At 40.8% G+C, this 17885-nt stretch overlaps 1 protein-coding gene across 3 annotated transcripts in view; it reads right to left on the bottom strand.

The window, feature by feature from the left end:
- Positions 1–17885, bottom strand: part of LOC133639391 (cilia- and flagella-associated protein 70-like) — a 59417-nt gene that overhangs the window by 2989 nt on the left and 38543 nt on the right. For all 3 annotated transcript variants that reach the window (XM_062032679.1, XM_062032669.1, XM_062032687.1), the window contains 5 exons: positions 13929–14047; positions 13572–13709; positions 5949–6110; positions 5747–5836; positions 836–937 (listed from right to left, as the gene is read on the bottom strand). In XM_062032679.1, the coding sequence (XP_061888663.1) occupies positions 836–937; positions 5747–5836; positions 5949–6110; positions 13572–13709; positions 13929–14047 (611 nt within the window). The remainder of the gene's footprint in view (positions 1–835; positions 938–5746; positions 5837–5948; positions 6111–13571; positions 13710–13928; positions 14048–17885) is intronic.

Here is a 17885-nt window from a genome sequence, read left to right as displayed (position 1 = left end):
TCAAAATAGGGTCCCAGGGACCCCATCAAGTCATAAAAATGGGGTCCCACAGTAAATTTTTGGGGTACCACTTTTTTGGTAACTGTTTTGAAAACAAATGATAAATGTATGCATTATCCTGTTATATCTCACATTCTATATTGTGTTTTGGAAAAAGGTTGTCATAAACATTACTTCATTCATAAAACAAATAATAATAATACAAAAGAAAACTAATTTCTATGCATATGTAAATGTATTCAGTTATAAACATCCATTCACGTTCTTCTTTCCTTCATGGATCTAAACTTTATCGCTGCCAGAATTTTTTTCTATATTTTTATTGTAATATTTTTTAGGATGTGTTTGTTCTATTTTTGGCCAAAGTAAGAACAAGAAACAGGTAACACTTTAGTATGGGCAACACATATTCACCATTAATTGGTTGCTTATTAACATGCAAATCTGTAACATATTGGCTCTTAATTAGTCATTATTAAGTACTTATTAATGCCTTATTCTGCATGGCCTTATTATACAACTAACCCTAACTCTAACCCTAACCCTCCAACTCCAACCCTAACCCCAACCCTCTAACCCTAACCCCCTAACCCCAAACCTAACCCTAACCCTCTAACCCTAACCCTCTAAATTAAGTCTTTGTTACTTAGAATATGTTCCCCATACTAAAGTGTTACCAGAAAACAATCTGAAGTTGTCTTTATTTTTTAATTTTAATGTCATGTATTTAATATTCCGGCCCGCTCGTGCATATATTTTTCCTCCATGCGGCCCCTGAGCTTAAATGAGTTTGACACCCCTGTACAAGAGTGTTCTCTGATCAGATGCCACTCACCCTGAGGCAGATCATAGACAGGTAGGTCCACACCTCTGCGTTCTGGTTGTTCAAGTGGTTGGCCTCCGTCAAAGCTTCTTCAGCCAGACTAAGTTCCCCTCGCTGCACACTCAAGACACAAAGACACATTTATAGCATAGGCTCCCTTAAGGATAAAAGGAAAACAATCAATCAATGTTTACTTATATAATTATTATATATATATATATATATATATATATATATATATATATATATATATATATATATATATATATATATATATATATATATATATATATATATATATATATATATATATATATATATATATATATATATATATATATACTTATTATATATACTTATTTACTTATATAGCCCTACTTATATAGCATAACAATGTGTTTTCTTTTGTATTATTTTATTTTTTTATGAATTAAGTAATAGACACTTGTGATTTAGACTAAATAATAAAACAAAACAAATCATTCAAATATTTTCTTTATGGAAACCAGATTGACTTTACATGTAACCCAGCAGGCACCAGACATTGAAACAACATTGAGAACTTGTTGAATTAGGTCCTGATGTTAAGCACCTGCTTTTTCACGACATTTAAAGGCCTACTGAAATGACATTTTTTTATTTCAAACGGGGATAGCAGATCCATTCTATGTGTCATACTTGATCATTTCGCGATATTGCCATATTTCTGCTGAAAGGATTTAGTAGAGAACAACGACGATAAAGTTCGCAACTTTTGGTCGCTGATTTAAAAAAAGCCTTGCCTGTACCGGAAGTAGCGTGACGTCACAGGAGGAAGGACTGCTCACATTTCCCCATTGTTTACACCAGCAGCGAGAGAGATTCGGACCGAGAAAGCGACGATTACCCCATTAATTTGAGCGAGGATGAAAGATTCGTGGATGAGGAACGTGAGAGTGAAGGACTAGCGTGCAGTGCAGGACGTATCTTTTTTCGCTCTGACCGTAACTTAGGTACAAGCTGGCTCATTGGATTCCACACTCTCTCCTTTTTCTATTGTGGATCACGGATTTGTATTTTAAACCCCCTCGGATACTATATCCTCTTGAAAATGAGAGTCGAGAACGCGAAATGGACATTCCCAGTGACTTTTATCCCCACGACAATACATCGGCGAAGCGCTTTAGCTACGGAGCTAACGTGATAGCATCGGGCTTAAATGCAGATAGAAACAAAAGAAATAAACCCCTGACTGGAAGGATAGACAGAAAATCAACAATACTATTAAACCCTGGACCTGTAAATACACGGTTAATACTTTCCAGCTTGGCGAAGCTTAACAATGCTGTTGCTAACGACGCCATTGAAGCTAACTTAGCAACGGGACCTCACAGAGCTATGATAAAAACATTAGCGCTCCACCTACGCCAGCCAGCCCTCATCTGCTCATCAACACCCGTGGTCACCTGCGTTCCAGCGATCGACGGAAGGACGAAGGACTTCACCCGATCATCCGTGCGGTCGGTGGCTAGCGTCGGCTTGCGTCAGCTAGCGCGTCTGCTATCCAAGTCAAAGTCCTCCTGGTTGTGTTGCTACAGCCAGCCGCTAATACACCGATCCCACCTACAACTTTCTTCTTTGCAGTCTTCATTGTTCATTAAACAAACTGCAAAAGATTCACCAACACAGATGTCCAGAATACTGTGGAATTTTGAGATGAAAACAGAGCTTTTTTGTATTGGATTCAAAGGTGTACCAATACTTCCGTTTAACTAGTGACGTCACTCGCATACGTCATCATACATAGACGTTTTCAACCGGCAGTTTAGCGGAAAATTTTAAATTGCACTTTATAAGTTAACCCGGCTGTATTGGCATGTGTTGCAATGTTAAGATTTCATCATTGATATATAAACTATCAGACTGCGTGGTCGGTAGTAGTGGGTTTCAGTAGGCCTTTAATCAAAGTCGGGTTCTGACGTTCATTTGACCATTGAATTTTGATCAGTTCATAACGAATGAGATGGCGCCGCTGTAGTGGCTGCTGGTGGCAGGAGGTCTGGGCTCTTGTATCATCCTTTTGTGTTACTGTGTTTCTTGTTTTCATGTGGGGGTTTTTTGCCTTTTGGTACGGGACCCTTTGGGACTGTGTGACCAGGGGTAGCACTTTCGTGACTTCTGCTGTGCTTTTTTGTGGGCTTCTGGATCTGCCACACCGGAAAGACTGGAGGAGATGCGGATGAAGAGACAGGGCTGTGGAGCTAGTGCTGCCGGACAAGATTCATGGTGTCTTGGCTGAATGAGCAGGTATCGGACGCCTCGGCCTCCTTGGAAGCATCCTCGCTCATCCATGCGGACTGGACGCTGGCCGAGAGTTGGTGGGCGGCCGAGGGTGGAGTCGGCTCTCTTGGTTGCTTTGTTGGGTCTGCTCCTGTCTCTGACCATGCTCCCCCCACCCCAAACAGACCATGATGTGGAACACCGCAGAGGCCAACACAGTGTGTGTGGGTGTTGAAATTATGTTTTTGTTTGGTTGCTTGTCTATGCACGGTGCAATCGTGTGTGCAATCTTATGGGCACTCACCTTTTGTTTATTTTTGGTTTAAGCATTAGACACCTTTTCCCGCTGTAACGACATCTACAAAGCAATTAGCTACCTGCTGCCACCTAATGATATGGAAGAGTATTACACGGTTACTCTGCCGAGCTCCAGACTGTGCAGACACTCAACAACAACACATAATTGGCAGACTATAATTACTGGTTTGCAAAAAATATTTTTAACCCAAATAGGTTAAATTAGATAATCTCCCAAGCCACACCAGACTGTATCTCACCGCACACTAGTGTGCCGCGGCACAGTGGTTGAAAAACACTGGCTTAAAGGCCTACTGAAATGATTTTTTTTTATTTAAACGGGGATAGCAGATCTATTCTATGTGTCATACTTGATCATTTTGCGATATTGCCATATTTTTGCTGAAAGGATTTAGTATAGAACAACGACGATAAAGATTGCAACTTTTGGTATCTGATAAAAAAAGGCTTGCACCTACCGGAAGTAGCGTGACGTAGTCAGTTGAACATATACGCAAAGTTCCCTATTGTTTACAATGATGGCCGCATGAAGTGAGAGAGATTCGGACCGAGAAATTTCCCCATTAATTTGAGCGAGGATGAAAGATTTGTGGATGAGTAAAGTGCAAGTGAAGGACTAGTGGGGAGTTGAAGCTATTCAGATAGGGAAGATGCTGTGAGAGCCGGGGGTGACCTGATATTCAGCTGGGAATGACTACAACAGTAAATAAACACAAGACATATATATACTCTATTAGCCACAACACAACCAGGCTTATATTTAATATGCCACAAATTAATCCTGCATAAAAACACCTGCGTGTTTGTTATGCTAGCTCCTAGCTCCTCTGCTAGCTCCTAGCTCCATAGAACACGCCAATACAATTCAAACACCTGATCAACACACACAATCACTCAGCCCAAAAGACCGTTTACCTAACCCAAGGTTCATAAAGCTTATATATTTTTAAAAAGTTACGTACGTGACGCGCACATACGGTCAAGTTATCGAATGTTTAGCAGCCAAGGCTGCATACTCACGGTACCTGATATTCAGCTGGGAATGACTACAACAGTAAATAAACACAAGACATATATATACTCTATTAGCCACAACACAACCAGGCTTATATTTAATATGCCACAAATTAATCCTGCATAATAACACCTGCGTGTTTGTTATGCTAGCTCCTAGCTCCTCTGCTAGCTCCTAGCTCCATAGAACACGCCAATACAATTCAAACACCTGATCAACACACACAATCACTCAGCCCAAAAGACCGTTCACCTAACCCAAGGTTCATAAAGCTTATATATTTTTAAAAAGTTACGTACGTGACGCGCACGTACGGTACGGTACGTGTTATGCTAGCTCCTAGCTCCTCTGCTAGCTCCTAGCTCCATAGAACACGCCAATACAATTCAAACACCTGATCAACACACACAATCACTCAGCCCAAAAGACCGTTCACCTAACCCAAGGTTCATAAAGCTTATATATTTTTAAAAAGTTACGTACGTGACGCGCACGTACGGTACGGTACGTGTTATGCTAGCTCCTAGCTCCTCTGCTAGCTCCTAGCTCCATAGAACACGCCAATACAATTCAAACACCTGATCAACACACACAATCACTCAGCCCAAAAGACCGTTCACCTAACCCAAGGTTCATAAAGCTTATATATTTAAAAAAAGTTACGTACATACGCAAAAAAAAGCCAAAGCTGCATACTCACAGTAGCACGTCTGCGTCTTTGTCATCCAAATCAAAGTAATCCTGGTAAGAGTCTGTGTTGTCCCAGTTCTCTACAGGCCTCTGTGTATCCAAGTCAAAAGTCCTCCTGGTTAGAGTCTCTGTTATCCGAGTTCTTCCATCTTGACTGCATCTTTCGGGAATGTAAACAAAGAAGCGCCGGCTGTGTACTGTTGTGGCTGACTACGTTCGAAAAATACGTCCATTTCGCACCGACAACTTTCTTCTTTGCTTGCTCGGCTTCCTTCTCCATAATGCAATGAACATGATTGAAACAGATTCACGAACACAGATGTCCAGAATACTGTGGAATTATGAAATGAAAACAGAGCTTTTTCGTATTGGCTTCAATGTGGAAGGCATACCCGTGTTCGCCGGTCTACGTCACGCGCATACGTCATCCTCAGAGGCGTTTCGAACCGGAAGTTTAGCGGCAAATTTAAAATGTCACTTTATAAGTTAACCCGGCCGTATTGGCATGTGTTATAATGTTAAGATTTCATCATTGATATATAAACTATCAGACTGCGTGGTCGGTAGTAGTGGGTTTCAGTAGGCCTTTAACGGGCCTTAATTTGCCCAGGTCTGCTGTAACGCTACATGTGACGCCTTACCCGGTAACAGGAGATACCCAGGCCCAACCAGGTAAGGCAGGAGGGAGATGTTTCACAGGCTCGGACGTAGGCCAACTTTGCTTGCTCAAACTATTAAGGAAAGGACAGTTTGAATTAAATTGCTTGCTCTCTCATAATAGAGACACACACATACAGTTGTGATTGGCGAATAGATATCAGTCAGTGTATGTTTGTGTCTGACCTTCTCTTCCTGTAGATAAATGGAGCCCAGGCGCAGAAGCACAATGTGGGTGTCTGATGGCTGCTGCAGGAATTCCAGGCTGCGTTCATAACACCCCTGCGCATCAGCGAACGACCCGGAGAAGTAGTGACAGTGTCCATTTAGAGCCCACATATCTGCAACCTGCTCAGAGCGCGGATAACACCTTGGTAAACATTGCCGTCAGGTGGGTAAGTCATTCATGTTAAAAACACAGTGAAGATTGGCGGTGGTAGCATCGAGGTTTGGGGTTGCTTTTCTTCAGCTACAACGTTTGTCACTTTTGGCTGAAACAGCAGATGTCTTCTGCGAATCTGAAGTTGAAGATATTTGCTTGTTGGCATGCCAAGCACATTAACAAAACGATGTCTTCGCTCTTTTATTCGGACTTTCTTACTTGATTTGATTTGGACGATCAAATGAATATTTCATGAAATACAGTATTCTGCATTCTGATCCAACTAGATTTTTTATTTGTCCTTCAGGCAAATGTGTTTATTTTTCATTTATTATTACGCTCCAGCACCCCCCCCCGCTACCCCGAAAGGGACAAGCGGTAAAAAATGGATGGATGGATATATTATAGTGGTTTTCAAACTTTTTTTCACCAAGTACCACCTCAGAAAACACTTGGCTCTCCAAGTACCACCATAATGACCATACAGTATTGTAGTAGGTTTAAAGGCCTACTGAAACCCACTACTACCGACCACGCAGTCTGATAGTTTATATATCAATGATGAAATCTTAACATTGCAACACATGCCAATACGGCCGGGTTAACTTATAAAGTGCATTTTTAAATTGCCCGCTAAACTTCCGGTTGAAAACGTCTTTGGATGATGACGTATGCGCGTGACGTAACCAGTGAAACAGAAGTATCGGTACCCCATTGAATACAATACAAAATAGCTCTGTTTTCATCTCATAATTCCACAGTATTCTGGACATCTGTGTTGGTGAATCTTTTGCAATTTGTTTAATGAACAATGAAGACTGCAAAGAAGAAAGTTGTGGGTGGGATCGGTGTATTACCGGCGGACTACAGCAACACAACCAGGAAGACTTTGACTCGGATAGCAGACGCGCTAGCCGACGCTAGCCACCGACCGCACGGATGATCGTGGTGAAGTCCTTCGTCCTTCCGTCGATCGCTGGAACGCAGGCGAGGGCTGGCAGGCATGGGTGGAGTGCTAATGTTTTTATCATAGCTCTGTGAGGTCCCGTTATACTAAGTTAGCTTCAATGGCGTCGTTAGCAACAGCATTTTTAAGCTTCGTCAAGCTGGAAAGCATTAACCGTGTATTTACATGTCCCTGGTTTAATAGTATTGTTGATCTTCTGTCTATCCTTCCAGTCAGGGATTTATTTATTTTGTTTCTATGTGCAGTTAAGCACGATGCTATCACGTTAGCTCCGTAGCTTAGTTAGCTTCAATGGCGTCGTTAGCAAAAGCATTTTTAAGCTTCGCCAGGCTGGAAAGCATTTACCGTGTATTTGCATGTCCCTGGTTTAATAGTATTGTTGATCTTCTGTCTATCCTTCCAGTCAGGGATTTATTTATTTTGTTTCTATGTGCAGTTAAGCACGATGCTATCACGTTAGCTCCGTAGCTAAAGTGTTTCGTCGATGTATTGTCGTGGAGATAAAAGTCACTGTGAATTTCCATTTCGCGTTCTCGACTCTCATTTTCAAGAGGATATAGTATCCGAGGTGGTTTAAAATACAAATCCGTGATCCACAACAGAAAAAGGAGAGCGTGTGGAATCCAATGAGCCAGCTTGTACCTAAGTTACGGTCAGAGCGAAAAAAGATATGTCTTGCACCGCATTCTAGTCCTTAACTCTAACGTTCCTCATCCACGAATCTTTCATCCTCGCTCAAAATAATGGGGTAATCGTCGCTTTCTCGGTCCAAATCGCTCTAGCTGCATTGAAAACAATAGGAAAATATGAGGAGGCTATCAACTGACTACGTCACGCTACTTCCGGTACAGGCAAAGCTTTTTTTTATCAGATACCAAAAGTTGCGATCTTTATCGTCGTTGTTCTCTACTAAACTGTCCCAGCAAAAATATGGCAATATCGCGAAATGATCAAGTATGACACATAGAATGGATCTGCTATCCCCGTTTAAATTAAAAAAAAATCATTTCAGTAGGCCTTTAAGTATTAATTAAAAACAAGGCAGAGGTTTTATTTAGCAACTATATTCTAACATTATACACAGATTTTGAACAGTAACACTTTGTTTGAATAAAGGAAACAAAAACTGTTACATTACAATATTTAATTGAGTGATTCTTTGGCGTACCACTAAAAGTGGGTGACTTCACTATAAAAGTGGGTGACATTGTTATCACCAGGAAAGATGAGGTCACCTACCTAGGTTCCATTCTAGAGGCTAATCTTTCCTGTGATAAAATGGCAACCAAAGTAATCAAAAAGGTCAACCAACGAACGAGATTTCTCTACAGAATCTCCTCTCTGGTCAACAAAAGCACCTTGAGGATTCTAGCAGGAACTCTCGTTCAACCCTTTTTCGACTACGCATGCACCTCCTGGTACCCTAGCACCACCAAAACCCTCAAATCTAGACTCCAAACATCCCAGAACAAGGTAGTCAGATTACTTCTAGACCTCCACCCCAGATCACACCTCACTCCTACCCACTTCTCCAAAGTGGGCTGGCTCAGGGTGGAGGACAGAGTAAAACAACTTGCACTGAGCCTAGTCTATAAAATCCACTACACCTCCCTGATACCGAAGTACATGTCAAACTACTTCCTTAACGTAAATGACCGCAATAACCACTACACCAGGGGGAGCTCCACTAACCACGTTAAACCCAGATTCTGAACTAACAAAGGTCTTAACTCATTCTCTTGCTATGCCACATCAATGTGGAATGCACTCCCAACAGGTGTAAAAGAAAGGGCATCTCTATCCTCCTTCAAAACCGCACTAAAATAACACCTCCAGGCAACTTCAACCCTAAACTAACACCCTCCCTTCCACATCATACCTCTTGGGTTTGTAAATAATCAAATGTAAATAATCAAATGCAGACAGTTTTTCTTATACTTTCTGATCTCTCTCTCTCTATGTCCACTACTTGCTGTACATATATTACCAAGTCAGTCCTACACTGTTTCAATGTCCATTTCTCTGATGATGCAATTGTTGATTGCATCATCCCACACCCCAAATTGTAAATAATGTAAATAATTCAATGTATATACTCTGGTGATTATCTGGTGTGATGACTGTATTATGATGATAGTATATATCTGATAGTATATACCTGTATCATGAATCAATTTAAGTGGACCCCGACTTAAACAAGTTGAAAAACTAATTCGGGTGTTACCATTTAGTGGTCAATTGTACGGAATATGTACTTCACTGTGCAACCTACTAATAAAAGTTCTAATCAATCAATCAATCAAAAGCTTGCGTACCACTACTGGTACTCGTACCACAGTTTGAGAATCACTGATATATTTTTTGTATGTACCGTATTTTTCGGACTATAAGTCGCAGTTTTTTTCATAGTTTGGCCGGGGGTGCGACTTATACTCAGGAGCGACTTATGTCTGAAATTATTAACACATTAGCATAAAATATCAAATAATATTATTTAGCTCATTCACGTAAGAGACTAGACGTATAAGATTTCATCGGATTTAGCGATTAGGAGTGACAGATTGTTTGGTAAACGTATAGCATGTTCTATATGTTATAGTTATTTGAATGACTCTTACCATAATATGTTACGTTAACATACCAGGAACTTATTCAGCCTGTTGTTCACTATTCTTTATTTATTTTAAATTGCCTTTCAAATGTCTATTCTTGGTATTGGGTTTTATCAAATAAATTTCCCCCAAAAATGCGACTTATACTCCAGTGCGACTTATATATGTTTTTTTCCTTCTTTATTATGCATTTTCGGCAGGTGCGACTTATACTCCGAAAAATACGGTATTTATTATTTTTTTACATAAAATTGTAAAGGTTCCAGAAACATATTGTCTGCAAGAAGTTATAAAATGATTTAATCTTGCTATTTTTTACTTGAATAAAACCAGGTATTTTAACAGTGTGACCAAAAAAACCCAGAACCTATAAAATGTGTATTACATTTTTTAAAGGTCCAACATTTTTTAAGAAATCTACTGGCCTAAAAGGGAAAATGCACATTTTTGGGGGAAATGTACCTAACATTCACAATCCTTATCCACATATGTCTTTCTTTTGTGTTTTCTAAATCATTGATTCTCAAACTGTGGTATGTGTACCAGTAGTGGTACGTGGGCTCCATCTAGTGGCACACCAAAGAATCACTTCATTAATGTAAGCATTTTATTTTCCTAATTTCAAACACAGTGTTACTGTTCAAACTGTGTGTAATATTAGTGGCCAAAAATATTAAATACAATTTTTAAATAAAATGTCTGCCTTTTATTATTGAATACTTAGGCCTAGTATGCTCCTATATTTTAATGTTGGTCATTGTGGTGGTACTTGGAAAGCCAAGTGTTTTCTGAGGTGGTACTTGGTGATACAAATTTGACAACCACTGTTCTAAATCTACGAAAAGCACTAGAAATAGGTGGCTAACAATGTAGCTAAGAGGAGTCATCTATTGCGCTCATAAAGCCCTCTAAAAAAAACATCTAAAAACCACCAGCAATACTCCATTTACGTGTGATTGAATAGTGAATATTGACCAAGTATTAAAGATAAGAGCAAATGCCGAGGAACTACTTTTAGTAACACAGCGCCTTGCTCACGGAGGAAGTATTGCGACTGTTGACATATTGAGCTGCATCGCCTCAGAGTTGGTAAAAGTTAATAAATAACACTAGGTGTGGTCAAATTACTCTCTGCATTTGACCCATCCCCTTGTTCCACCCCCTGGGAGGTGAGGGGAGCAGTGAGCAGCAGCGGTGGCCACGCTTGGGAAATCATTTTGGTCATTTAACCCCCACACTGCAAAAAGTCAGTGTTCAAAAACAAAGGAAAAAAATGCAAAAATGAGGGGTATTTTACTTGAACTAAGAAAAATTATCTGCCAATAGAACAAGAACATTTGGCTTGTCAAGACTTTCCAAAACAAGTAAAATTAAGCTAACCTCAATGAACCCAAAAATACCTTAAAATAAGTGCTAGTGCCATTATCTTGACATAATGATATGCGCCCGGCATTACATTTCTTGAAACCAACAAACTTATACTAAAAACTACTTTATTTTTTTTAAAGGCCTACTGAAACCCACTACTACCGACCACGCAGTCTGATAGTTTATACATCAATGATGAAATCTTAACATTGCAACACATGCCAATACAGCCGGGTTAACTTATAAAGTGCAATTTTAAATTTCCCGGGGAACTTCCGGTTGAAAACGTCTATGTATGATGACGTATGCGCGTGACGTCGATGGTTGAAGCGGAAGTATTCGGACACATTGTATCGCAATACAAAAAGCTCTGTTTTCATCGCAAAATTCCACAGTATTCTGGACATCTGTGTTGGTGAATCTTTTGCAATTTGTTTAATGAACAATGGAGACTGCAAAGAAGAAAGCTGTAGGTGAGATCGGTGTATTAGCGGCTGGCTGCAGCAACACAACCAGGAGGACTTTGACTTGGATAGCAGACGCGCTATCCGACGCTAGCCGCCGACCGCATCGATGATCGGGTGAAGTCCTTCGTCCTTCCGTCGATCGCTGGAATGCAGGTGAGCACGGGTGTTGATGAGCAGATGAGGGCTGGCGTAGGTGGAGCGCTAATGTTTTTATCATAGCTCTGACGAGGTCCTGTAGCTAAGTTAGCTTCAATGGCGTCGTTAGCAACAGCATTGCTAGGCTTCGACAGGCGGCACAGCATTAACCCTGTGGTTACATGTCCATGGTTTATAGTATTGTTGATCTGCTGTCTATCCTTCCAGTCAGGGGCTTATTTCTTTTGTTTCTATCTGCATTTAAGCACGATGCTATCACGTTAGCTCCGTAGCTAAAGTGCTTCACCGATGTATTGTCGTGGAGATAAAAGTCACTGTGAATGTCCATTTCGCGTTCTCGACTCTCATTTTCAAGAGGATATAGTATCCGAGGTGGTTTAAAATACAATTCCGTGATCCACAATAGAAAAAGGAGAAAGTGTGGAATCCAATGAGCCCTTGTACCTAAGTTACGGTCAGAGCGAAAAAAGATACGTCCTGCACTGCACTCTAGTCCTTCACTCTCACGTTCCTCATCCACAAATCTTTCATCCTCGCTCAAATTAATGGGGTAATCGTCGCTTTCTCGGTCCGAATCGCTCTCGCTGCATTGTAAACAATGGGGAAATGTGAGGAGCCCTTCAACCTGTGACGTCACGCTACTTCCGGTACAGGCAAGGCTTTTTTTATCAGCGACCAAAAGTTGCGAACTTTATCGTCGATATTCTCTACTAAATCCTTTTAGCAAAAATATGGCAATATCGCGAAATGATCAAGTATGACACATAGACTGGATCTGCTATCCCCGTTTAAATAAAAAAAAATCATTTCAGTAGGCCTTCAATGGAAAGGCAACAAGGCAACCGCTTGTTACTCTCATGATCTACGAGCCACTCAGGCAAATCATATTGTCTAAAAAGGCATTTTCCCATCGATAACATGACATCATCGCGCCAAGTGCGTGCTCTTTCAGTCAATTAGTGCGCAAGGAATATATATATATATATATATATATATATATATATATATATATATATATATATATATATATATATATACACAGCGCGGCCCCTGGCCAATTTTGTTTTGATTGTAATTTTGAAGAATTTTCCTGAATGTGCATGAACTATTTTCTGTTCAAAACTGTTAGAAATGTCACATGTTAAATGTTTAAATATTAACTGTCAGTTTACTGTACTGTGCTAACTGTACTACTGTAAGAATACATCTTTTCTATTGTTTCATTGAAAATAAAAATGCAAAGACCATTTGGCTGTCATCTATGAGACACAATTGTGTCAAAGTCATGATTTTTTATTTCATGCTTGAAATAAGAAATTATTACTTTAAAAAAGCAGTTTTATACTTGTGAGTGTTGATGACACAACTTTGCAACAGTTGATATTTTAGTTTCAAGCATGTTTTACTCAATATAGGTCATAAAATCTCAGCTACAAGCTGTAATATCTTACTGAGATAATGTAGGACCAAAACCCTTAAAACAAGTAAAACACCCTAACATAAAATCTGCTTAGTGAGAAGAAATATCTTATCAGACAGAAAATAAGCAAATATCACCCTTATTTGACATATTTAATCTTACTCAGATTTCAGTTTTTGCAGTGCAATTCCAACCCTTGATGCTGAGTGCCAAGCAGGGAGGTAACGGGTCCCATTTTTATATATTTTTTAGCCTTTTTAAAGAAAATATATGCATCATTGCAGATTATGCAAATTATACATCATATTGACCACGCCCCTAGCCACACCATCACCGCCACATGTATGTTGGCAATTTGGGGGAAACCCTGCAGGCCATAAATGTCACATCTATCAAGTAAATACATCTCTACTGCCGGGCAAACACGATTTCCTTACCGGTTCTTCCTGAAGTAGCGCATCCCTGATGGTGACGGCGGCGTTATAATAGTCAGCTCTGAGCAACTGCACGCGAGCCAGATGAAAACTGTGATCGCCCCCTGAAGACAGCGCCTGGGAAAGCGCGAGCTCCGCCATCTGACAAGACAAGGACGGTAATAGCGTATCAAAAAGGGATTCCAGCAATCACAACCATCATTTTTTTACAAGGTGTTTAACGACAACTACCTAAAAGACCTATTATGCCCGCATGGTTACAGCATTACTCTACAACACAAGTGGGTTTTTTTTCCATTAGTTTCCATCTATATTTGAACAATGCAAGTCTCGCAAACAAGATGCTGTTTGACTCTTTACCTCCAGGGCAGAGTTGTGGAGCAGAAACTCAAGAGTCTCAGTGAAGATGGATTTGGAGCTGACATTGCTTTCTTCCGTCTCTGTGTTGATCAAAGTGTCCTGGTCACCGCTGTCAGTGTCTGGGACACACAGATTAAAACATACAGTCGTGGTCAAAAGTTTACATACACTTGTAAAGAACATAATGTCATGGCTGTCTTGAGTTTCCAATAATTGCTACAACTCTTATATTTTGTGATAAGAGTGGTTGGAGCACATACTTGTTGGTCACAAAAAACATTCATGAAGTTTGGTTCCTTTATGAATTTGTTATGGGTCTACTGAAAATGTGACCAAATCTGCTGGGTCAAAAGTATACATACAGCAATGTTAATATTTGGTTACATGTCCCTTGGCAAGTTTCACTGCAACAACACACTTTTGATAGCCATCCGCAAGCTTCTGGTTACATTTTTGACCACTCCTCTTGACAAAATTGGTGCAGTTCAGCTAAATGTGTTGGTTTCCTGATATGGACTTGTTTCTTCAGCATTGTCCACATGTTCTCAATGGGGTTTAAGTCAGGACTTTGGCACTCTGACAAAGCTTAACCTATTGTTACTATAACAATCTACAAGGTTAATGTAGGTTGCTTCTCTTTCTTCCCCTCCGTTTTTCTGCATTCTTTCGTATCTCAAGTTATCATTACGTATATGTATTGTTGCATTTGAACAACTGTATTGTTGATAATAAAGGTAAAGTATTGCTATTGTTCATTATCAATAGCGCTATTTCTGTTGGTATTTGTATTGCTCCATTTTTAGTGTAATAATGCTCATTGTCATTTCTGTATTATTTTTTATTTTCGCTAACTGCTTATTTGCTATTACTGTTACCATCATATTTGTACATCATATTTGCTGATGTTGCTCTGTTGTTGTTGTTGTTGTTGTGTTTGCTGTTGTTGTTTTTGTCTCTCTGTCTAATCCCCCTCTTGTCCCCACAATTCCCCCCTCTGTCTTCCTTTTTTTCTCTTTCTATCCCCTCCTGCTCCGGCCCGGCTGCACCAAATGATAATATAAATACATTTAATAAAGTCAAATACAAATAGGGCAACAAGAGAAGTATCCTACACTTTCTCTTTTGTAAAGTAAATCTGAACAGCCGATATGGGCATCTACAGCTACTATATGATTTGCCTGAGAAGCTGGACAGGACAAAAAATAAATAAAATAAATAAATAAATAAATAAGTCAGGACTTTGGGAAGGCCATTCTAAAACCTTAGTTCTAGCCTGATTTAGCCATTCCTTTACCACTTTTGACGTGTGTTTGGGGTCATTGTCCTGTTGGAACACCCTACTGCGCCCAAGACTGATGATTTTAGGTTGTCCTGAAGAATTTGGAGGTAATCCTCCTTTTTCATTGTCCCATTTACTCTCTGTAAAGCAGCAGTTCCATTGGCAGCAAAACAGGCCCAGAGCATAATACTACCACCACCATGCTTGACGGTAGGAATTGGTGTTCCTGAGAGTAAAGGCCTCACCTTTTTTCCTCCAAACATATTGGAGTATTGTGGCCAAACAGCTACATTTTTGTTTCATCTAACATCACATGGACAAAGATAAGACCTTAAGGAGGAAAGTTATGTGGTCAGATGAAACACAAATGGACATAACCTCAGGGCTGTGTACTCTCCCCCTGGCTCTTCTCCCTGTATACAAACTGCTGCACCTCCAGTCACCAATCCGTAAAACTGCTCAAGTTTGCGGATGACACCACCCTCATCGGGCTCATCTCGAATGGCGATGAGTCCGCCTACAGGAGAGAGGTGGACCGACTGACGTCCTGGTGCAGCTTCAACAACCTGGAGCTGAACGCCCAGAAAACAGTGGAGAGGATCATGGACTTCAGGAAAGTCACAGCCCCACCATCCCCCCTCACCCTGATTGACTCTCCCACCCCCATCCCCATTGTGGACTCCTTCCGTTTCTTGGGCACCACCATCACCCAGGACCTCAAGTGGGAGCTGACCATCAGCTCCCTCATCAAGAAGGCCCAGCAGAGGATGTACTTCCTGCGGCAGCTGAGGAAACTTAAGGTGCCGACAGAGATGCTGGTGCAGTTTTACTCAGCCATCATAGAGTCCATCCTGACCTCCTCCATCACAGTGTGGTTCCCCGGCGCCACAGTCCAGGATAAGAATAGACTGCAGCGCATCGTACGTGCTGCTGAGAAGGTGATTGGCTGCAAGCTCCCATCCCTCCAGGACTTATTCTCCTCCAGGACCAGGAGGCGTGTGGGTCGGATCACAGCTGACTCTTCTCACCCTGGACACACACTATTCTCCCCTCTCCCCTCAGGCAGGAGACTACGCTCCATCCAGACCCACACCTCTCGCCACCTGAACAGTTTTTTCCCCTCGGCCATCAGGCATATGAACAATAACTCCTAACAGCAGCTCCTTGAATTCCTTGAATCCCTTCTAAGTCTATCTGATAGCTCAGTCACAGCTCTTTTTATACCAAATATGTGTTATATGTGTTTTATGTCGCACGTTTGCACCAAGAAAAATTCCTAGTTTGTGAACCCGTTCTCAAACAATGGCAATAAAACTATTCTGATTCTGATTCTGATGTAATGGTGGTTCTTTGGTCAAAATGTTGCATAGATGATGTTTTACAGATCATCTTCAAGCCGCTTTCTGACAGTCACTTCCGGATGCGCCGTTTTGTGGGCGGTCTTATTTACGTGGCTCACCTCCGACAGCGTCTTCTCCCCGTCATCTTTGTTGTAGCGGTGTAGCGTGCAAGGACGGGAGTGGAAGAAGTGTCAAAAGATGGAGCTAACTGTTTTAATGACATTCAGACTTTACTTCAATGAATAACAGAGCAGCATCTCCTCATCCGTGGCTCACTAGTGCAACAACAACGCCGGAAATGTGTCCTGCGAAACACCGTCAGACCGGAACTCTCTGATAACTAAAGTTCCTTGGGTGAATAATATAAACTCACTACACCGGTATGTTTTAGCGCTTTCATGGTGAGTTTACTGACAGATATAAGTAAGAACTTTACACTACTTTATATTAGAAATGGCAACAGAGGAGGATGAATGTCCCATAACAAGAAGATAGAGAAGAAGAAGAAGCTTATCGACTACGGTGTTGGCACGGACTACAAAGGCGGACGAGCGCAAATTTTCAGGACTTATGCAGATCCCAAATACACATCAGCAGGTACCAGAAGGTAAGAAAAGTTGCTTTTGCATAATATTGCGAAACAAAACGCCTGATAATATGTCTTACCTTATACACACACCATAATAATACTCGTATGTTGAAGCACAGTACAATCCATCAAGTGGTGCGGCTTCATAGCTTACCAAAGTCGTACTAAAACATTTTGATAGATTTTTGAGCGCCGTGTGTAATGTTCTATATTTTCAGTGGAACAGATACAATTTTGGTGTTGTTTACTGGAGTCATATTGCAGTCTACACATATCTCTTATGTGTGACCTATTGGTACCTGTTTTTGTGTATCTGGGATCTGCATAAGTCCCAAAAAATTGAAATCAAACCATGCACATTTTTATAAAACAATCTTGCCCTCCTTCATACATCTGGGAAACGAGCCATTTGGAATTTCCCCCATTGGTGATGTTTTTGCCCTTAGTCTGCCCCACAAGTCTGCTGCTCTCCTCTTGTTGTGGGGCAGACTGGCTTGTACATGCACATGCATCCTTCGCTGTTGCCATTTCCAATACAAAAGTAGCATATAGTCTGAACTTAATCTGTCAGTAGATTCGCTATGGATGCGCTAACAACTACAACAAAGACGACGCTGTCGAAGTGGAGGCATATAAATAGGACCACCCACAAAACAGCACATCCTGATGTGGCTTAAAAAAGGTCTTTAATACATATTCCAAGCAAAATTTGGACAAAAAAACCCACCATTAAATGTACAGTACAGGCC

This window comes from Entelurus aequoreus, linkage group LG02 (genome assembly GCF_033978785.1).
Source record: "Entelurus aequoreus isolate RoL-2023_Sb linkage group LG02, RoL_Eaeq_v1.1, whole genome shotgun sequence".
Classification (NCBI taxonomy): domain Eukaryota; kingdom Metazoa; phylum Chordata; class Actinopteri; order Syngnathiformes; family Syngnathidae; genus Entelurus; species Entelurus aequoreus.
The sequence above is the reverse complement of the archived record's forward strand: the minus strand, read 5'-3'. Positions and strand labels throughout refer to the sequence as shown.